At 48.2% G+C, this 22,596-nt stretch overlaps 2 protein-coding genes across 2 annotated transcripts in view; one reads left to right on the top strand and one right to left on the bottom strand.

The window, feature by feature from the left end:
- Window positions 1-22,596, top strand: part of LOC139260176 (uncharacterized) — a 412,192-nt gene that overhangs the window by 103,665 nt on the left and 285,931 nt on the right. The window lies entirely within an intron of this gene.
- The window catches only part of LOC139260184 (slit homolog 1 protein-like), a 369,573-nt gene continuing 360,300 nt past the window's right edge, over window positions 13,324-22,596 (bottom strand). The window contains exon 37 of the mRNA XM_070876446.1: window positions 13,324-14,638. Within this exon, the coding sequence (XP_070732547.1) occupies window positions 14,400-14,638 (239 nt within the window). The 3' untranslated portion in view covers window positions 13,324-14,399. The remainder of the gene's footprint in view (window positions 14,639-22,596) is intronic.

Genomic DNA, 22,596 nt, shown 5'->3' with positions numbered 1-22,596 from the left:
GTGTGCGGCAAACCAGACTCCCCATCCACCCTTTCCCTCAACCACTGTCTGTCCCACCTGTGACAGAGACTGTAATTCCCGTATTGAACTGTACAGCCACCTGAGAACTCACTTTTCGAGTGGAAGCAAGTTTTCCTCGATTTCGAGGAACTGCCTATGATGATGACAGTATTTACAGCACAGAAACAGGCCATTTGGCCCAACCAGTCCATGCCGGAGTTTATGCTTCTCTCGAGCCTCCTCCCATCCTTTCTCACCTTACCCTATCAGTATAACCCTCTATTCCCTTCTCTCTCATTGTGTGCATCCAGTCTCCCCTTAAATGCAGGCAATACTATTCGCCTCAACCATTCCCTGTGGTAGTGAGTTCCACATTCTCACCACTCTCTGGGTAAAGACGTTTCTCCTGAATTCCCTCTGATTTGTTGGTGACTCTCTTATATATTGATGGCCTCTAGTTTTGCTCTTCCCCCACGAGTGGAAACACTTTCTCTGTGCCCTTCCTGTTTGAGGGGAAGAATCAGAGAGGCTGGTGGATTGGGAATGTGCATCCATGTTGCCTGCTTTGTAGAGAGGGCATTTCGAGGTCGGTTCTCATTTGCCCTGTTGCGGGAGAAGTCCACCTGGCTCCTAAAAGCAGATGGGGTCGGACAACCTATAATGGGTTCCCCAGGCACCACTGACCCCAATGTTTAAGCAATAAAGCTTTGTGCCACTTAACTGATGAGCAATCAGTTGCTACACCATGTGGTACTGTTTTCCCTTGTTTCTACGAAGGTTCGTTTTTGAAAAGTTAAATAATAATTATTAAAAAGACACTGGGGATAATTGCCCTGCTCTTCCTCGAAATAGTGCCGTGAGATCTTTTACATCCACTTGAGAGGGCAGACGGGGCCTCGGTTTAACGTTTGATTCGAAAGACGCCACCTCCGACAGTGCAGCACTCCCTCAGCACTGCACTGGAGTGTCAGCCTTGATTCTGTACTCCAGTCTCTGAAGTGGGACTTAAACCCACAACCTTCTGACTCCGAGGCGAGAGTGCTGCCCACTGAGCCATGGCTGAGAGTATTGAATGTTAACGTGTGGTGCTGTTTTGATCTGGACACTGGCATCACTTGCAATCTGAGATCATACAGCAGGAGAATAGTTTTAATAAATGCCAGAGTTAAACCTATCGCGGACCACGGAGTTACCCATACCAGCCTGTTCACACAGTGGGCGCTATTGCTGTTTGGGGGAAAGGGACAGCCATTTTGAACACAGCAAAATCCCAGCAGAAACAGTGAGTTATAAGGTGAACTCTTACCTCCATAACAACGGTTCCTGCATTGCAAAGTAATTTATTTGGTGAGGGACATTGAGATGTGGTTAACGCAAGTTTTTTAAGCAATAGATTTGGTTATTGGTTGTCTGTTTTGATACTTTTTAGCTAGAGAGAGCAAGATGGCGTGTTGGATTATGGTTGTAGGTGGAAAGGTAGGTGATATAAGATGGTTTCTGTCTTCCCCCACCTCAGCCATTCTCTCTTTCCATTATTGTTGTGTCAGCCTAGATGTCGGAGTCCAGTCCACCCTTCACCTCTGTTCACTGAGTTACATTGGCTTCCGGTCCGGCAACACCCTGATTTTCGAATTCCTCCATGGCCTCGCCCCTCCCTATCTCTGTAACCTCCTCCAGCCCTACAACCCTCCAAGATCTCTGCGCTCCTCTAATTCTGGCCTCTTGCCCATCTCCAGTTTTAATTGCTCCACCATTGGCGGTTGTGCCTTCAGCTGTGGAATTCCCTCCCTAAATCCTTCCGCCTCTCTCCCTCCTTTTAAGTCGCTCTATAAAACCTCCCTCTCTGACCAAACACCAGTCCTAATATCTCCTTCTGTGACTCTGTGTCGAATTTTGTCTGATTAAATCGCCCCTGTGAAGCGCCGTGGGATGTTTTACTCCCATTAAAGGCGCTGTATAAATGCAAGTTGTTAACTTCCCTTGCACCGAACATGTAGGACAAAAACGGTAAGGTGCCCACCAGACTCCCAGAAGCGTTGCTCGGACAGGCCATCGTGTAGGAGATGTACGAGGGTGAGGCAGAGGTAACAGGAGATGTGCGAGGTTGGCAGCCTGGGGCGAGGCAGAGGTGACCCTCTTGTGCGATGCTGCTATCCTGTGTAGACCAATTCGACCTCCACACACCTCCCTGTGACAGACCAGCTCAGTGTTGTGGGAAAGGTGGGTGTAAACCCACATTCTCCGGCTCCTTGTGCCTCACCACCCAGCAGCACAATATGACTCTATTTGTGTTCTATGTAGATGAGATTTTACCTATAACTTAAAAAAAAATCATTGGTTGTTGATGTGCTGGACTGTCCCCAACGATTGTATCTTTTCCTCAGTAATTTTACTTAAATATTCTTCCTTAAGGGAAAGCACTTGCCATCCACTGAGTGCATCCCTTTTGATAAAATGTCTGAGGTTGGACATCGTAGGGAGGAATCTGGAGCTGTGTGAGACACGTAGATCCTTGGGGCACCAACATAACACTGCGTGTCTCTCATTCCTTCTGTGTGGAACACTACGGCAAGGAATGCTACCCGGGTTCATGGCCGGGGCAACATTTGCCCCACCCGCCCTTTATTGTTGCCTGAAAGAAAGACTTGAATTTATATAACGCCTTTCACGTCCACTGGACGTCTCAAAGCGCTTCACAGCCAATGAAGTACTTTTGGAGTGTAGTCACTGTTGTGGGAAACGCGGCAGCCCACTTGCGCACAGCAAACTCCCACAAACAGCAAAGTGATAATGACCAGATAATCTGTTTTTGTGATGTTCATTGAGGGATAAATATTGGCCCCAGGACACCAGGGATAATTCCCCTGCTCTTCTTCGAAATAGTGCCGTGGGATCTTTTACATCCACCTGAGAGCACAGACGGGACCTCGGTTTAACATCTCATCCGAAAGACGGCACCTCCGACAGTGTCAGCCTAGAATTTTTTTGTGCCCAAGTCTCTGAAGTGGAACTTGAACGCACAACCTTCTGACTCAGGCAAGGGTGCTGCCCACTGAGCCACAGCTGAAAGGCTGAAATATCGACGAGCGGAAAGTTCCCTCCCTCTCCTGATCCGCTGAGGTTTTCTGGAGAGTGCACATATAGAACACCGACCGAGGGTAAAATCAGGTTCAGCCGCAGCCGCCACCATTTTACAATCTATTGGTCATGTGCTGTCTAGACTCGCACACGAGTGATAGCGAGGTACCAGAGAATGGCTGGAGACTGTGGAACTGTACCCCAGCAAGCGTCATTGCCTTCAGAGGAGATGGCAGGGAGGAAAATTCGGGGAACAAATAAAAAAGGATTCTTCTAAGGCAACAACAAAGCAGAGCTTCAGTTACTCACATTTTCCCTTCCCAACACTAAATTGCATTCTTTTTCCCTCCACATTTTTTCACTTTTCCCATCTGCTCCCGGTCCTCTGATTGTGGCAGTCATGTAACCAGTTACCGCCATGGCATTGAATGATAGAAAATTATGACACAGAAAGGCCATTTGGCCCATCGTGTCCATGCCGGTCGAAAAAGAGCTACCCAGCATAATCCCACCTTCCAGCTCTTGGTCCGTAGCCCTGTAGGTTACGGCTCTTTAAGTGCATGTCCAAGTACTTTTTAAATGCGATGAGGGTTTCTGCATCTACCTCCCTTTCAGGCAGTGAGTTCCAGACGCCCACCACCCTCTGGGTGAAGAAATGTTTCCTCAAATCCCCTCTAAACCTTCCACCAATTACTTTAAATCTATACCCTTGTTTATTGACTCTTCTGCTAAGGGAAATGGGTCCTTCCTGTCCACTCTATCTCATAATTTTATACACCTCAATTTAATCTCTGAATGCGCCAGTCTTGTGACAGGTTACTGGCATGGCAGGATCCCAAAGTGACCCAGCAACTTTACTTAAATTTCATCTGCCCTGTACCAAGAGTTTTATTCTTTCTAAAACTTAATATCTGTGCAATCTCTCCTGCAGAGTTCTAACCCGTTCTGTGCTGTGACTCAAGAAAATAAGTTACGCAGCAAAAGCCTTATTTGCGATGGGGAAGTTGATGGGTGGTGTCAAAATGATCAGCTCCAGTCGAAAAGTTTTAAGCTCAGAAATTGTTAGAAACTGTTAGAATGTTGGGGTGCTTAGCTTTTCTGAATGCTGGGATTGTGTTGAGGCAGAGTTGTTGAGTTGTGTGAAATGCACTCCCTGGTATTTTTAAAAATGTATAAATGTACATATAATTTATTCTTTTTTATCAGAAAGTATTGTATATATGGAAGCAATGGGTCTCTGTCTCCTGAGCACAGGCATAAACTGCTTCCTGAACAAAGAGCTGTGATGCTGATGTGGGTGCAGGATTTGCGGATGGTCTCTGTATCCCGCCCGCCTACATAAAATGTTGAGTAGTTGCTGCAACTTATAGAAAGACTTTGGGGTGGAAATTCGCTCCTCTGCCACCCCTCTTAGGGCTCCGGAGGGGCAGCAATGGTGGCGGAAAGCACTTGCGCCTGGGCGGCCAGCTCCCAGCGCCCCACTGGGACATTCGGTGCCGGTATCGATGGGGCGCGGAGCATTACCGCTTGGGAGAGACAAGCCGGTGTTGCCAACCGACCCGTAGCGCCCCCCTGCTGGGAACGCCTGTGAAAGCGGGCAGTCCGAGCTATAGCGGCCGCAGTGAGGTAAGTAATGTTGACCTCAGGTAAGTGTGATTGTTTTCTTCAGGTTTTTTTTTGCGATTTATGTTGTGATAGTGTGAGTTACGTATTGGGAATATTTTTTGTGTTTTTTCCAGGTTTTTTTTAACCCCCAGGTCTCTGTTATGGTGCTTGCAGGCTGGCTCTTTAGCTCGGGATTTTCTCTTGCTCAGCCAGCCTAGCGCCCTAAAAGAGGTGTGCAACGCCTCCCTTGGCGCCCCACCCCACACTCCGGGCCCAGCTGATGAATTTTGCGGCGGCAGACGCAAACCATTTGCCGGCGCAAAATTTACCGCTCTGCCTGGGAAATCACCCCAACTAAGGCACGACCGAATTTCCAACCCTTTAACTTCTGTCACGCGCGAGTTAGTTTAGCATCTCCAATGCAGTGAGTTGCACAGTTATGTCGCTATCTCGGGGGTTTCTGAGGAGTCGTTTCATTTCCCGCTAGATAATTTGCTTGCGTGTTGGCAGCCACTTCAAATGTACATTTGGCAATTGGTGTTTTGGTTGGGGGGGGCGGGGGAGGGGTTTGCGAAGGAACGGGTCGGCAAGAAGCCCCACAACACAGCGGGAATAGTGTGTGTGTCGGCAGGAAATCCGCAGGTTATGAAATGGCTTGCCGCATGCGAGAACTTTCTGAAATCACGCACAAAGTTTATCGAACTGTTTGATGATTCTTTTCTTTCTGTGATGGTTGAGCAACGTCGCAATTTTAAAATTCTCATCCTCGTTTTCAAATCCCTCCCTGGCCCCCTCGCCTCTCCCTATCCTTGTAACCTCCAGCCCCATAACACCCCCCCCCCCCCCACCCCCCCCCCAAGATTTCTGCGCTCCTCCAATTCGGGCCTCATGAGCATCCCCGATTTTAATCGCACCACCATTGGCAGCCGTGCCTTCAGCTGTCTGGGCCCCAAGCTCTGGAATTCCCTCCCTAACCCGCTCCATCTCTCTCCCTCTCTTTTAAGACGCTCCTTAAAACCTATATCTTTGGCCAAGCTTTTGGTCACCTGCCCCAATGTAGTTCAGTGTCAAATTTTGTTTGATAATCAATAACTGCGCGAGAAATATACTCGTCGATGAACGTTACTGCGAATTGTCGACTGAAGGATCAAAGTCAGCAACAAAGAGCAAGAAGTCAAAGAGCAAGAAAGGGAAATAACGAGGAAACGTTGCCATATTTAATCAAATTTTGTTTGATAATGCTCCTGTGAAGCTCCTTGAGACGTTTCACTACATTACAACAGTGGCTACACTTCAAAAGTACTTAATTGGCTGTAAAGTGCTTTGAGATGTCCGGTGGTCATGAAAGGCGCTATATAAAGGCAAGTCTTTATTTTATTCCAGGCGCTATATAAAAGCAAGTTGTTGTATTCAGTGTAGTCCTTGTTAAGTGGCAGTTCACTTGTCTTAAGCAACAGCTGCCCCTCGGGCAATCGATAGCTTTTTGCAAAGCGTAGTAAGCTGGGGTCAGCATTTTCGCTTAGTAACTTAAACTGCTATTATGTGAAGCCAGGCTGTTTTATTGGGGCAAGGGTGTCAAGGGATAAGGAACCAAGGCGGGTGGTTGGAGTTGAGGTACAGATGGTGGAGTGGGCTCGAGAGGCCGAATGGCCGACTCCTGTTTCTCTGTGGTAACACCAAGCTTTTTATGTTAGCCAGCTGACTTCCTGTCCCCCGCCCCCCCTTTCACTGCTCAAATGGGTCTACTCCAGTGGCTAATATATATTCGGCCATGCAATACTGATCCACAGAGTCCAGGAAGATTCTAGGGTCAATGTGAGTGGGGGAAGTGCAGCAATTGGCCTCGGCACCCTTCGACACGGGGTGGGGGGTGGGGAACTCGGCCAGTTCCTCCATTCCTGACCAGCGGTCAGCGATGTGTGTAGATATCGGGCGATGACAGAAACAGGCTCACGGGCAATCCCCTCCATAGCTGGATCTGCCTGCCCACACTCAGTCTCACACCTGAACATTGCAGAGAATGTACAGCACAGAAACAGGCCATTCGGCCCAACGGGTCCGTGCCGGTGTTTATGCTCCACACCAGCCTCCTCCCACCCCTCTTCATCTCATCCTATCAGCATATCCTTCTATTCCTTTCTCCCACTTGTGCTTATCTAGTCTCTCCTTAAATGCATCTATACTATTCACCTCAACCACTCCTGGTTGCAAGTTCCACATTCTCATCACTCTCTGGGTAAAGAAGTTTCCTCTGAATTCTTGATTTCATTTATTAGTGACTATCTTATATTTATTATGACACCTCGTTCTGGTCTCACCCACAAGTGGATACATCTCTACGTCTACCCTATTGAACCCCTTTATTAATTTAAAAGACTTCTATCGGGTCACCCCTCTGTCTTTTTTCTAGAGAAAAAAGCCTCAGCCTGTTCAGTCTTTTCTTAGTTCTAGTATCATCCTTATAATTTTTTTTGTACCTTCTCTAGTGTCTCTATATCCTTTGTGTAATATGGTGACCAGAACTGTGCACAACATTAGCCACTACAGAAGGCTGCAAAGTACCTGTTCAACCATGCTCATCACAATGTCTCGTGCCTTCAAAGAATTGGGGAGAAGCTAAGAGATGGGGTTTGGGTGGAGGGTGTTGAATAAAATGCTATACTTCTGTACAGAAAGATTTGTTCTGGACCTTAATTTCACAGCCTATTATCAATTGAACGCAGATTTTGAGTTCAGCAAGTATCAGAATAGAAATATGAGACAAAAATGTAAGAGAAAGACTTGCATATCATAAGAACATAAGAAATAGCAGGAGTTGGCCATTTGACCCCTCGAGCCTGCTCCGCCATTTAATAAGATCATGGCTGATCCGATCATGGACTCGATTCCACTTCCCTGCCCGCTCTCCATAACCCTTTATTCCCTTATCGCTCAAAAATCTGTCATCTCCGCTTTAAATATATTCAATGACCCAGCCTCCACAGCTCTCTGGGACAGAGAATTCCATAGATTTACAACCCTGAGAGAAGAAATTCCTCCTCATCTCAGTTTTAAATGGGTGGCCCCTTATTCTGAGACTATGTCTCCTAGTTTTAGTTTCCCCTATGAGTGGAAATATCCTCTCTGCATCCACCTTGTCGAGCCCCCTCATTATCTTATATGTTTCGATAAGATCACCTCACATTCTTTTTGCATTTCTATAGCATCTTTCACAACAACCGGACGTCCCAAAGCGCTTTACAGCTAATGAAGTACTTTTGAAGTATAGTCACTGTTGTAATGTGGGAAATGCAGCTCCCAATTTGCGCGCAGCAAGCTCCCACAAACAGCAATGTGATAATGACCAGATCATCCGTTTTTTGTTATGTTGATTGAGGGATAAATATTGTCCAGGACACCGCGGATAACTCTTTCTTCGAAATAGTGCCGTGGGATCTTTTACATCCACCTGAGAGGGAAGACTGGGCCTCGGTTTATCGTCTCATCCGAAAGACAGCATCTCCGATAGTGCAGCACTAGATTTAAGTGCTCAAGTCTCTTGAATGGGACTTGAACCCACAACCTTCTGACTCAAGAGGTGAGTGTGCTGCCCACTGAGCTACGGTGGTCTTGGAAACCTGTTGGCAGTGGCACTGTTTCATCCATCTGCATTGCGAACATAAATGCAAAACCGTACAGAGCAAGGCCGTAACAGAAGGGCTGCAAAACCAGGGCAGAACAGAGGGCATAAGCACCACAAGGAGGGTTACAGGTTTTCCGATATCACAGAAACACTTGCAGATAAAGGTCTTGGAAACTCGTGCAATAAAAGCAAAATTTCACTTATTCAGTCCTGTAAAGCCAGGGTCCCTGACGGTGGGGAAATGAGTAGATCCCCTTCTGTTTATCATAGGCAAGTTAGAAAATGGACAGAATAGAGATTGTATTTCTAAACATTTCCGGGAATCCTGTCCCGATTTATATAAAGGATTTGGCTTATTTAGTAAAGCAAGTGAATGGGAATTTACACCATCTAGACATCCCATAAAGTAACCAGTTCTTCCAAGATGTATTAATGCATGTTTTGAAAATGATTTTCCCCAATCATTGGATTTTATTTTATTCATTCATGAGATGTGGGCGTCGCTGGCAAGGCTGGCATTTATTGCTTATCCCGAATTGCCCTTGAGAAGATGGTGGTGAGCCGCCGCCTTGAACCACTGCAGTCCGTGTGGTGAAGGTGCTCCCACAGTGCTGTTAGGGAGGGAGTTCCCGGATTTTGACCCAGCGACGATAATTCGAAAAGTATCTCTCTCACTAAATGTGGTGCTTCTGTTAATGTACAATGTTAGCCAGAAGCTTTTCAAATTAAACTTCTCGGGTAAAGATAGATGTGAAGTGTAAGTAAAATCACGCTCCCCTGGCGCATATCGATACTCGTTCTGAAGAAAGCTTGGTATTTTATTGCAGGTTTTCAAAATAATCTTTTTTTAAATTCAAAGCAAGCTGATCGTTCTTCTGTGAATAATGTTATTTATGCTAAACATTTAAGGTTTTACATTAAAAGTTAACAGAAATTTCAGCAACGCAGGGAAGAGCACTCCATAAGAGGATATTTGAAGAGTACATTTCGAGTCTGCTGTTATTGGGGTGGGGGTGGGGGGGCATGGAGAGACTTTATAAAGGCATTGATTGATCAGTCCCAATAACCAATCCTTCGTTATCAACTTGGTAAATATTTATTGGGCTGTTGTGGCAATGAGGCGGCAGACAATTGGAGCAACAAGGGGTGTGTGTTTCCTGATCCCCTGGCCAGTTCACCCGCTGGAGCCAGTGCCGGGTCTTCAGCCTCTGAGCCAAGCCTTTTCTGGCAGGCCTCTGCGGCAACCATTCAATGTGGGTCCCAACAGTGAACTGATGTCCTTTCACAGCCCTGCTCTGTGAAGGGTCAGGCTAAGTGGACAGTGTGTGAATGTGTACATAGGTGTGCGTGATATATAAAAATACATTTAAGAAATGCGATTTTATATTGGCAGTATATTGTGACGAGGTGTGCTCGGGCCTTTTATATTATTGGGCCAACGGTGATTTTGTTTTTAAAATGATATATGGTTGATGGTTTTAACTTCGGCTTTCTGGGCTGTTCCAGCAACCAAAGGCTTGAATTTACTTGAATTTCACCACGGCCGAATTCTTGAGATTGAGTTGCAAATACTCATGTTTGGTATTGGTTGGCACCGGTGTCCCCACTTAACCCCTCCCCCCGGTCACCCTGCTTACCCTCTCCCCCGGAGTCCCCACTTACTCCTGCCACCAGTCACCCCTTTGCCGGTGGGGTTGGGAGGGAGGAAGTTAATTTATCAGGAATGTAACCGAATGCCCTCGACGCAGTGGCGAGGGTTGATTGCGGCGAGCGTAGACCTATCTAGCGGGCATTGTCCAATGGCGTGATGTAGCAGGACCAGCGATCCAATCAGCAGGAGCGGTCCGCGCACGACTTGTGCACGCTCTGTACAGACACAGCACAACACTTCCATCGCATGACTCGTACCAAATCATCTTTCAGTATTTGTTATACAAATCCCCACAGCACAAATCGTCGTCTGCATGGTCCGTACCTCACCATTAGAATTCAAAGAAAAATAAAAGTTTAAAACTTTATTTATAAAATCTGTGGATTATATTATCTTGTGTTACATATATAACTGCAATTCATAGCTTTATCTTCACAATGGCAAATTGGTTCTTTATTTAGTGTATCTTCCCTCCCTCTATATCCCTCTTTCTCCCTCTTGCCTCCTCTCCCTCTCTGGCTCCCTCTCTCTCACCCCCTCGCTCTGGCTCACTCTCTCTCCCTCCCTCTCTGGCTCACTTTCTCTCGTCTCCTCTCTCCCCCTCCCTCTCTGGCTCACTCTCTCGTCTCCTCTCTCTCCCTCCCTCTCTGGTTCCCTCTCATCACCTCCTCTCTCCCTCCCTCTCTCGTTCCCTGTCTCTTGCCTCCTCTCTCTGCCTCCCTTTCTCGCGCTTCCTCGCCCTCCCTCTCTCTGGCTCCATCTCTTTCCCTTTCTCTGGCTCCCTCTCTGCCTCTTGCTTTCTCTCTCCCTCCATCTCTCCGGCTCCCTCTCTCTGGCTCTCTCTCTTTCCCTCTCTACCTCTTGCCTCCTCTGGCTCCCTATCTCTCTCTCTTCCTCGCTGTTTTATTAGTGTATTGGAATTTTATGTAACCTGTTTTCTTCGACCGTAGCCTCCTCATCCACAACTAGATCACCTGTTGCTGATTGTTGGGGTAATGAGGGAATCGATCCTAATTTGATGTGTAAACCAAGTCTTGCATTTTGATTTTCCAATATCTCCCAGGGTTGAACATAGTATTTTTTGACTGCGTTTTTTAAATTCCCGTTTGTGTGTCTCCATTACTCCAGCACCAGTCGCAGTCATGCTGTGCTTATTCTGAGCATTCCTAATGTGTATATTTTATTAAATCTTATTAAAACATTACTTGGATATTTCCCCTCTCCTGTGTCTTTCTTGCGGAGTATATTTAGCACATATAGGCCAGGTCGCTCGGGAGGAATACTGAAGCTGCCCCTCATTGGCGCAGTTGGCAGACATGGAGCTGAGGTCCCAGGTTAAAGAAAGACTTGCATTTATACAGCGCCTTTCACGGCCTCAGGTCATCCTAAAAAGCGCTTTACAGCCAATGAAGTACTTTTTGAAGTGCAGCCACTGTTGTAATGTAGGAGACGCGGCCGCCAACGTGCACGCTGTCAGTCAAATTCCCATCTCATATTTTTATAACTAATGTGTTCAAAGAATTATTTTTTAAAAACATCATTTTTTATTGCCCCAATTATTTCTCTTCTGGGTTTTGCTCACTGGAGGTTAGCTTTCAATTCCTGCAGACTCCAGGCCAATTCGGGAGAGCTGGAATGATAGAAGCTTATACTCTCTGGAGTTTAGAAGGATGAGAGGTGATCTCATTGAAACATATAAGATTCTGAGGGGGATTGGCAGGGTAGATGCTGAGAAGTTGTTTCCCCTGGCTGGAGAGTCTAGAATCAGGGGGCACAGTCTCAGGATAAGGGGTCGGCCTTTTAAGACGGAGATGAGGAAGAATAAATCTTTGGAATTCTCTGCCCCAGAGGGCTGGGGAAGCTGAGTCTCTGAATATATTAAACATAACAAAAAATAGGAGCAGGAGTCGGCCATTTGGCCCCTCAAGCCTGCTCTGCCATTCAATACGATCGTGGCTGATCTGATCATGGGCTCAGCTCCACTTCCCTGCCCGCTCCTCATAACCCTTTATTGCCTTATCGCTCAAAATCCTGTCTTATCTCCATCTTAAATATATTCAATGACCCAGCCTCCACAGCTCTCGGGCAGAGAATTCCTTAGATTTACAGCCCTCAGAGAAGAAATTTCTCCTCATCTCAGTTTTAAATGGGCGGTCCCCTTATTCTAAGACTATGTCCCCCTAGTTTTAGTTTCCCCCTATGAGTGGAAATATCCTCTCTGATTCCACCTTGTGTCTATACCCCGTTTAATGAACTGGGTTGGCAACCTAATTTCTGAAGCGCTTGACTACCACTGGGGGACGGGTTCCACAGATTCTGGTTGACCTCCCAGTTCTTTGCCGATGTCCGCCTAACAGGATAAGTGAGGGATGAAGAAGGAGAGAGCAGTCAAACACAGTTTCTCCAGAAAAGTAAATCTCGGTGGGAGCAGGAAGCAGGTCCCAGGCTGGAGTGCTCAGGTCACTTGCAGGCCTCCAATTCAACCCGGGATGATGATCAACCTGGAACGCCCACTTTAGCCATCGAACTTTTTATTTATGTTCTTCACCAAGAACCCTCTCCCCAACTCCTGTCTGTGGCTGAACCAATTTGCAACCTTAGTGACATATTTGACCCTGAAGTGAGCTTCAGACCACATATGCACAGCATAACTAAGACTGCCTATTTCCACTTCCGTAATATCACCTGTCTCCGCCCCTTGCCTCAGCTCATCTACTGCTGAAGTCCTAATCCATGCCTTTGTTACTTCTAGACTTAAATATTCCAGCGCACCCCTGGCTGGCCTCCCACATTCGACCCTACGTAAACTAGAGGTCATCCAAAACTCAGCTGCTTGTATCCTAACTTGCACCAAGTCCCGCTCACCCATCACCCCCTGTGCTCGCTGACCTACATTGGCTTCCAGTTAAGCAACGCCTCAATTTCAAAATTCTCATCCTTGTTTACAAATCCCTCCATGGCCTTGCCCCTCCCTATCATCTATAATCTCTTCCAGCTCCACAATCCCCCCTCCTCCCCGGGATGTCTGCGCTCCACTAATTCTGCCCTCTTGAGCATCCCTGATTGTAATCAGTCAACCACTGGTGACCATGCCTTCTGTTGTCTGGGCTCCAAGCTCTGGAACTCCCTCCCTAAACCTCTCCCTCTTTCCTCCTTCAGGACGTTCCTTAAAACCTACCTCTGACTAAACTTGGTCACCTGCGCTAATTTCTACTTACATGGCTCAGTATCAAATTTCTATTGCATAACACTCCTGTGACATTTCACTATGTTATAGGCGCTATATAAATACAAGTTGTTAATTGTAATGTCAGCGTGCTCTGACTTTTTAAATAATATTTTATTATTTTATATTATAACCATACAACAAAACTGGGCAGCCAAGCATCTCACTTTTTAAAAAAAAACTCGTAATACCATTCGTTCAGTCACGTGACTTGTGAATTTTATATTTGCTTCCGTCGCACAAGGATTCTGCAAGTTGCTCTCCTTGATAGCAAACCATCAGCCCACCGCTGCTCACGGTGCTGCAGACACTGCGCGTTATATTAATATTGAGGATGAGCGCGTAGTCTGGCCGTGACACAGGACAGGCGGGGGTACGGTGTGAGGTGCGAGGACAATTCTCGAGCAGTTCATCGACTCCCTCCGAGACCTGTCGTAACTTTGACCCACCTTCTTGTCTGTGACTTTTCACTTGTGAATTTTTTGGCTCATTGAGGTGAGGAATATTAATAGTGGCTGGCGAGCGGAACTCTTGGGTATCCGGTGTTGGGTACAGCATGGTTAGATACAGAGTAAAGCTCCCTCTACACTGTCCCATCAAACACTCCCAGGGCAGGTACAGCATGGGTTAGATATAGAATGAAGCTCCCTCTACACTGTCCCATCAAATGTGAGGGAGGGGATGTGTCACTGAGCCTCCTACTTGAGGGATTCTGCAACATAAAAGCGGCTTTCATTCCTTTATGACATTCACCGAGGAAGAGCAGTGGTCATTTGGATAGGTTTTTTCTGCTGTGATTTACCCCGCGACTTCTCCCTCTCCCCTTTACATTGACCATCGGAGAAAGCACTCCACGAGAATGAAAGTAAGACAAGAGTTCAGACAGTGTTGTACTGCGATTCCTCCCCTAGTCTCCCAACATTCGCTACCTCGCCCAGATGGTCTAGGATTTCAGTTGCGATGTTCTGGTTCTGGTGATGAAACGAAATAATGTTTTTTTTTCCCCTCTTCTAAATGTTCAATTGCGTCCGTGGAGGTCTCGCCAGATCTGGCCATTTTTTGTGGCTGTTCCAAACAAGTCTTATCGTACAAATAATTCACCGTTGATTCTGCTGGTTGGCAATGTGTGTGTGTATGTATGTATATGTGTGTGTGTGTGTTTTAATTTTAATATATATAATATACTCTGTCTGGGGTCGGTGCGGTGGGGGTGGGACCTACAGGCACCGGGTGCAGCCGCACTTGACGCTCTTCTCCACCTCCTCGCTGAAGCTGGTGCCGTCACTGCATTCGAAGGCGAATCTCCGCCGCTTGACCCTCAGCGCCACGCAGCAGCCCTGGCCCCGGCACGAGCCCTGGCACTCCACCCACGAAACCCGCCGGGCGCTCTGGCAGATAGTGTAGCCCCTCTGCAGCTGGTAATAGTCCCGCACCGGCACCCCGCCGCACTCCGCCTCTGCAAACGGTCCGTGGGGATTGGGGAGGGGGTGGGGAAGAGACAAAAAAAAATCAATCAGGCCACTCTGCATTCGCACCCTGGCGGGCGTGGTTTACGCGGCGGGAGCGATTCTGGACGCGAGTGTGAGGTTTCTCGTTCAGCTGCGCGGACGTATGGCGCTCTGTGGGCCCCCACTCGGCTTTTCAACAGGAAAAATGCACGGTGTCTTAAAGAGTCTGCGCACCCAAAAGGAAATTAAGAACATAATAGGAGCAGGAGTCGGCCATTCGAGCCTGCTCCACCATTTAATAAGACCATGGCTGATCTGATCGCGGGCTCAGCTCCACTTCCCTGCCCGCTCCCCATAACCCTCGACTCACTTATTGCTCAGAAATCTGTCTATCTCCGCCTTGAATATATTCAATGACCCAGCTGCCACAGGCTGACGGGAACATCAACTGCAAAGCTCCTGAATCTCCCCCGTCCGTAAAACCGTTCGCCCCCCACGGATCGAGTCTCCATCCACAAACCCGCCACCCCACCCCCACCTTACGAGTCTTCCCCGATTGCGCTAGTTCGGGGGGCGGGGTGTGGTGAGACGCCGGTCTCTCAACATTGCAACCGGATTTTCAGGTGCGGCATGAGACTAATTTGTTTTTTTTTAATTGCAATTTTTTTGAGCGTTTAAAAAAAAATTGTAATCCTCACCGATAACCTGCTCTGCATTTATTGTTTGTGTCTTTTACTGGATTCTTATGTCATAAACAGTTAGTCACGTTAAAAATGGAAAAGCTTCTCCCCATTCCAGCTTCTTAAACAGGCTGTGCTGTAAATGAAGGATGATGTAATGAGTTGAAATTTTAATTCTTCATCATTAAAGAATGATTTACCGCAGAGGGTTCGGAGTTTTCTTGGGCTTCGATTGTTTACACTGATTATCTCTTGTAACCTCTTCCAGCCCCACAACCCCCCACCCCCCTCCCTAGTTTATTCGATATATTTAAGGTGGAGAAAGATTTTTGAGTGTATAAGGGAGTGAAGGGTTATGGGGAGTGGGCAGGGAAGTGGAGCTGGGTCCATGATCAGATCAGCCATGATCTTATTGAATGGTGGAGCAGGCTCGAGAGGCCAGGTTCTGCTCCTTATGTTCAACCTCTGTAACCTCCTCCAGCCCCTACAAACCTTCCGAGGTCTCTGCACTCCTCCAATTCTTGCCCATCCACAATTTTAATCGCTCCACCATTGGTCGCCGTGCCTTCAGCTGCCTGGGCCTTAGGCTCTGGAATTCCCTCCCTAAACTTCCCCGCCTCTCTCTCCTCCTTTATGAGGCTCCGTAAAACTGACGTCTTTGACCAAGTTTTCATTCACCTGTCCTGATTTCTCCCTCTGTGGATCGGTGTCACATTTTATTCGGTAATTGCTCCTGTGAAGTGCCTTGGGACGTTTTACTATGTTACAGGTGTTATATAAATACAAGTTGTTGTTGTTGATTTGTGCCCTGGTGTGTTGTGGTGAGGTCAGGAGAATACTTTAGGCGCTTTTCGGGTTTAGCTTCTGGTCGTGTGTGTTATGCATTTAACCCTTTGTAACTTGCATTACACCTGACCACCAGAGGGCCCACCTGTTGGAGTCCCAAGGGATCCCAGCATCCCTTGGGAGCACAGTATATAAGCAGGCCACCCACGAGATACCTGCACTCTGGAACCTTAATAAAGGAGCTAAGGTCACACTTGCTCATTACACACAGTACTCAGTCTCACCATTTATTATGAGTGTAACAATTGGCGACGAGGTAATGAACAACCGCGCGAAAATGCAAAGAACAGTCGGCATCCTGGAGAAGTTCTCAGAAGGGGACGATTGGGAGGCCTTCTTGGAGGACTCGACCAATACTTTGTGGCCAACGAGCTGGAAGGGGACGAGAACGCCACCAAACGAAGGGCGATCCTCCTAACTGTCTGTGGGGCAACAACCTATGGCCTCATGAAGAATCTCCTGGCCCCGGCAAAACCAACAGAGAAATCCTACGAAGAATTGTGTACGCTGGTCCGGGAGCACCTAAATCCTAAGGAAAACGTTTTGATGGCGAGATATTGGTTCTACACGTGTCAACGATCGGAGGGCCAGGAAGTGGCGAGCTACGTCGCCGAACTAAGGCGCCTCGCAGGACATTGTGAGTTTGAGGGATTCCTAGAACAAATGCTCAGAGGCTTTTTTGTACTGGGCATTGGCCATGAGACGATCCTTCGCAAATTGTTGACTGTAGAAACTCCGAATCTGAGTAAAGCCATAACGATAGCCCAGGCATTTATGTCCACCAGCGACAACACCTAACAGATTTCGCAGAACAAAGAAGTTTTGGCCAGTACTGTGCATAAAGTAACGTCGGTTTTGAGCAGAAATGTACAAGGCAGAATGTACACGCTGGCTGCTGTGGCCCGACCTCAATTGACCCGGAGTCCGCCATCATCTGTTAATGCGAGGCAGTTAACACCCTGTTGGCACTGCGGAGGTGATCATCGGCCCCATCAATGCCGCTTTAAGCACTATGCGTGCAATGGCTGCAGAACAATGGGACACCTCCAACGAATGTGCAGGCGAGCTGCAAACCCTGCAAACCACCACGTTGCAGAGGAAGATCGATCCACAGTGGATCAGACTGAGGTGGAAACTCGTACGGAGGAGGCAGAAGTGTATGGGGTGCACACGTTCACGACGAAATGCCCACCAATAATGTTGAAAGTTGAACTGAATGGCATTCCAGTATCTATGGAACTGGACACGGGGGCAAGTCAGTCCATAATGAGTAAAAAGGCCTTCAACAGGCTGTGGGGGAAGAAGGCACACAGGCCCAAGCTCAGCCCCATTCACACTAAACTAAGGACTTACACCAAGGAACTAATCCCTGTAATTGGCAGTGCAGAAGTTAAAGTCTCCTATGACGGAGCAGTACACGAACTCCCGCTGTGGATTGTGCCAGGGGATGGCCCCACGTTGTTTGGCAGAAACTGGCTGGGAAAAATCCATTGGAACTGGGACGACATCCGAGTGCTTTCGTCCGTCGACGCCTCATGTACCCAGGTTCTAAGCAAGTTCCCATCGCTATTCGAGCCAGGCATTGAAAGCTTCTCGGGGGCGAAAGTGCAGATCCATTTGATTCTCGGTACGCGACCCATCCACCACAAGGCTCAGGCGGTACCGTACATGATGCGTGAAAAAGTGGAAATTGAGCTGGACAGGCTGCAACGTGAAGGCATCATCGCGCCAGTGGAATTCAATGACTGGGCCAGTCCGATTGTTCCGGTACTCAAGGAGGACGGTACGGTTAGAATTTGTGGGGACTATAAAGTAACGATTAACCGTTTTTCGTTGCAGGACCAGAACCCGCTACCCAAGGCAGACGACCTATTTGCAACCCTGGTTGGAGGGAAGACGTTCACCAAGCTGGACTTGACCTCGGCCTACATGACGCAGGAGCTGAAGGAGGAGTCTTCGAAAGGCCTCACCTGCATCAACACGCACAAAAGTCTGTTTATCTACAACCAGTGCCAATTCGGGATTCGGTCGGTCGCGGCGATCTTCCAGCGGAACATGGAGAGCCTGCTAAAGTCGGTTCCTTGCACAGTGGTTTTCCAGGACGACATACTGGTTACAGATCGGGACACCATGGAGCACTTGAAGAATCTGGAGGAGGTTCTTAGTCGGTTGGATCGCGTGAGGCTCAGGTTGAAATGCTCGAAGTGTGTTTTCCTGGCACAGGACGTCGAGTTCTTGGGAAGAAGAATCGCGGCAGACGGCATCAGACCCACCGACACTAAAATAGAGGCCATCAAGAACACGCCGCGACCACAGAACGTGACGGAGCTGCAGTCATTCCTGGGACTCATTAACTATTTCGGTAATTTCCTACCTGGGTTAAGCACCCTGCTAGAACCCCTACATGCGTTACTGCGCAAGGGAGACGACTGGGTATGGGAATTCACAAGAGGCTGCCTTTAAGAGAGCCAGAAATTTATTGTGTTCTAACAAACTGCTTGTCCTGTATAATCCATGTAAACGATTAGTGCTAGATTGCGATGCGTCGTTACACGGGGTCGGGTGTGTGTTACAACAGGCTGATGATTCGGGGATTTTGCAACCGGTTGCGTTAGCATCCAGGAGTTTGTCCAAGGCCGAAAGGGTCTACAGCATGGTTAAAAAAGAGGTTCTGGCGTGCGTTTACGGGATAAAAAAAATGCACCAGTACTTGTTTGGCCTCAAGTTCAAGCTTGAAACTGACCACAAGCCACTCATATCGCTGTTCTCTGAGAGCAAAGGGATTAACACCAATGCCTCTGCCCGCATTCAAAGATGGGTGCTCATGTTGTTGGCATACAACTATGTAATCCGCCACAGACCGGGCACAGAGAACTGCGCAGATGCTCTCAGTCAGCTACCATTGCCCACCACCTGGGTGAAAATGGCACAGCCAGTGGACTTGCTCATGATCATGGAGGCATTTGAGAACGCGAAGTCCCGCGTTACGGCCCACCAGATCAGGACCTGGACCAGCCAGGAACCTTTACTGTCCTCGGTAAAAAACTGTGTCCTCCATGGGAGCTGGTCCAGTGTCCCAGTGGAGATGCAGGAAGCGATTAAGCCATTGCACAGACGCAAAGACGAGTTGCGTCCACGAGGTGGACTGTCCTTTGTGGGGCAATCGCGTGGTCTTGCCCAAGAAAGGCAGAGACACGTTTATTTGCAAACTGCGCAATACCCATCCAGGCATCGTAATGATGAAAGCCAATAGCCAGATCTCACATGTGGTGGTCTGGCATCGACTCAGATTTAGTCATGCGTGCGCCAGTGCAACACTTGCTCTCAGTTGGGCAACGCACCCAGAGAGGCACCGCTAAGTTTCTGGTTGTTGCCATCCAAACCGTGGTCGAGGATCCATGTGGACTATGCAGGCCCATTCCTAGGCAACATGTGTTGGTTGTCATGGACGCTTACTCAAAATGGATTGAATGTACAATAATGTCTGTAAGCACATCCACGGCCACCATTGAAAGCCTATGAGCCATGTATGCCACGCACGGCTTGCCTGATGTTCTAGTCAGCGACAATGGGCCGTGCATCACCAGTGCTGAATTCAAGGAATTCATGACCCGCAACGGGATCAAACATGTCAAATCTGCTCCGTTCAAGCCCGCTTCCAACGGCCAGGCAGAACAGGCAGTTCAGACCATCAAGCAAAGCTTGAAACGTATGTCGGAAGGCTCCCTGCAGACCTGGTTGTCCCGAGTGATGCTCAGTTATCGCACCAGACCCCACTCACTCACTGGGATTCCCCCAGCTGAGCTGCTCATGAAAATGGTGCTTAAAACAAGGCTTTCTCTTGTCCACCCTGATCTCCATGATCACGTGGAGGGCAAGCGGCATCAACAAAGTGTGTGCCATGACCACGCAAATTTGTCACGTGATATTGAGATCAATGATCCTGTGTTTGTGCTCAATTATGGACGTGGTTCCAAATGGCTCACTGGCACGGTCACAGCCAAAGAGGGGAGTAGGGTGTTTCAGGTCAAACTGACCAATGGACAAATGCACAGAAAACGTTTGGACCAAATCAAATTGCGGTTCACCAACAGCTACGAACAACCCGAAGAGGACACCACCAACTTTGACCTTCCAACACACACACAAGTGGCAACTGACATCATAGTTGACCACAAAACCGAACTCATCATCTCCAGCAGCCCAGCAAGGCCGGTGCCCAACAGCCCAGTGAAGAACTGACCAACTCACCCACACCAGCATTTGTCCTGAGACAATCGATAAGGGAGCGCAAAGCCCCAAATCGTCTCACCTTGTAAATAAGTGTACTGTTGACTTCACGGGGGAGTGATGTTATGTATTTAACCCTTTGTAACTTGCATTACACCTGACCACCAGAGGGTCCACCTGTTGGGAGTCCCAAGGGATCCCAGCATTCTTTGGGAGCACAGTATATAAGCAGCCACCCATGAGGTACCTGCACTCTAGAACCTTAATAAAGGGGCTAAGGTCACACTTGCTCATTACACACAGTACTCAGTCTCACCATTTATTATGAGTGTAACAGTGTGCTCGGAGGTCACTCCAGGCTGTGGTCTAAAAATCACATTGGCTGCTTCTTGGTGAAAATGAGTTTCCCTCGAAGATTCTCCTCTCCCAAATCTCGGCCGCAATTTGACCGAGAAGCCACCGTTGACATGAGTCTACAGAATGTCCGTGGCCTATTCGACAATGGAAGACATCACAACTCGACCTGACCATGCGTCAATTGGGGGGAGGGCAGGGGTCACCGAATCATGGAGTGTGAAGCCTGGCATGTTTTGCTTTTGCCCCTATCTTAACCCCTGCCGCCCCATTCCCCTTTCTGCCTCCATGCTGATTCAGTCCCACACCAGCCACCCGAGCCATTGGGTCTTGCTCTCCTCGAGAGCTGTGCCTCGATCTATGTCTCCTGCACCCTGTGCCTGGGCCTCCTATATCATCATCATAGGCGGTCCCTCGAACGAGGATGACTTGCTTCCATGTGAGTTCACAGATGTTTCAATGAAGGACCCGATGTTCCAGTCCTGAACTCCAGTTGAAAGGGGTGGAAGATGCCTGTGCATAAATTTTTTTAACGTGTGGTGACCGTTGCACATCAGCCACCACATGGGCTTGACAGAGCTCGGCCTTTATCCAGTGTCAAGGGTTAACCAGGTCGACTGGAAACCTGCTCTGCTGCATGGACCTAATGCACGCACATATCGCAGTGTGGGCTCGCCCGTGCTGCCCCTGGGCCCTGTGCTCTTCTGGGCCACGTACCCTCTACATGAATACTGTCCGATGGTTGTCGTCTTCCATATCCGCTGCTTCTTTCCAGCTCAGGGTCGGTCGAATTGCCGCAGAGGCCTCACACCTCCAACCCCCGACTCTCCCCCACTCTCCCTCCATTGGTCATCTGACGCCTCCATCTTTGCGACGTATGGCCAATTGGAAAGCCAGCAGACCCTTTGTTGTATCCCATTAGTGATTCTTTCTCTCACCTCCAATATTTTTATAAAGTGTCAACAATTCATTCTCAGGATGTGGGCGTAGCTGGCGAGGTCGGCATTTATTGCCCATCCCTAATCGCCCCTTGAGAAGGTGGTGGTAAGTCATCGTCTTGAACCGCTGCTGTCTGTGTGGTGAAGGTTCTATGCTGTGAGGGAGGGAGTTCCAGGATTTTGACCTGGCGATGATGAAGGAACGGCCAATATATTTCCAAGTCAGGATGGTGTGGAGGGGAAAAAGAAAATGAAAAAAACCTGTCCCGGGAGTGTTTGATGGGACAGTGTAGAGGGAGCTTTACTCTGTATCTAACCCGTGCTGTACCTGCCCTGGGAGTGTTTGATGGGACAGTGTAGAGGGAGCTTTACTCTGTATCAGGTGAATGATTGGGTCTCACTGAGCCCATTTTCTGAAGGGTCATTTCAGCCAGCACCCAGCACAAATTTGTTTCTCACCAGTCTATGCTCTATTTAAAGCCAGACCACCCACATGAATGGTCAATAATTTACTCCCAATGCCACCCAGTCCGTCAAATTATATTTGTATTGATATATTTCCCCCAGTCCTCAACTCCCTATCCCTATCCGAGAAGTTTTGCTCCTCTGACATAGGAACATGAGGAGGTCACTCAGCCCCTCGAGCCTGTTCTGCCATTGAATCAGATCATGCCTGCTCTGAACCTCAACTCCATCTACCTGCCTTGGCTCCAGATCCCTTGATGCCCTTCCTCAACACAACTCCATCAATCTCAGCCTTGAAAGCTCCAACTGACCCCCAGAATCCACAGCCTTTTTAGGGGAGAGTTCCAGATTCTCACCACCCTCTGTGTGAAGAAGTGCTTCCTGACATCACCCCTGAATGGCCTGGCTCTGATCATTAGAGTGATCACCAGAGTTTAGAAGAATGAGAGGGGT

The sequence above is a fragment of the Pristiophorus japonicus genome, chromosome 3 (genome assembly GCF_044704955.1).
Source record: "Pristiophorus japonicus isolate sPriJap1 chromosome 3, sPriJap1.hap1, whole genome shotgun sequence".
NCBI lineage: Eukaryota > Metazoa > Chordata > Chondrichthyes > Pristiophoridae > Pristiophorus > Pristiophorus japonicus.
Note: the sequence above shows the minus strand (reverse complement) of the source record. Positions and strands in the feature narration are given on the sequence as shown.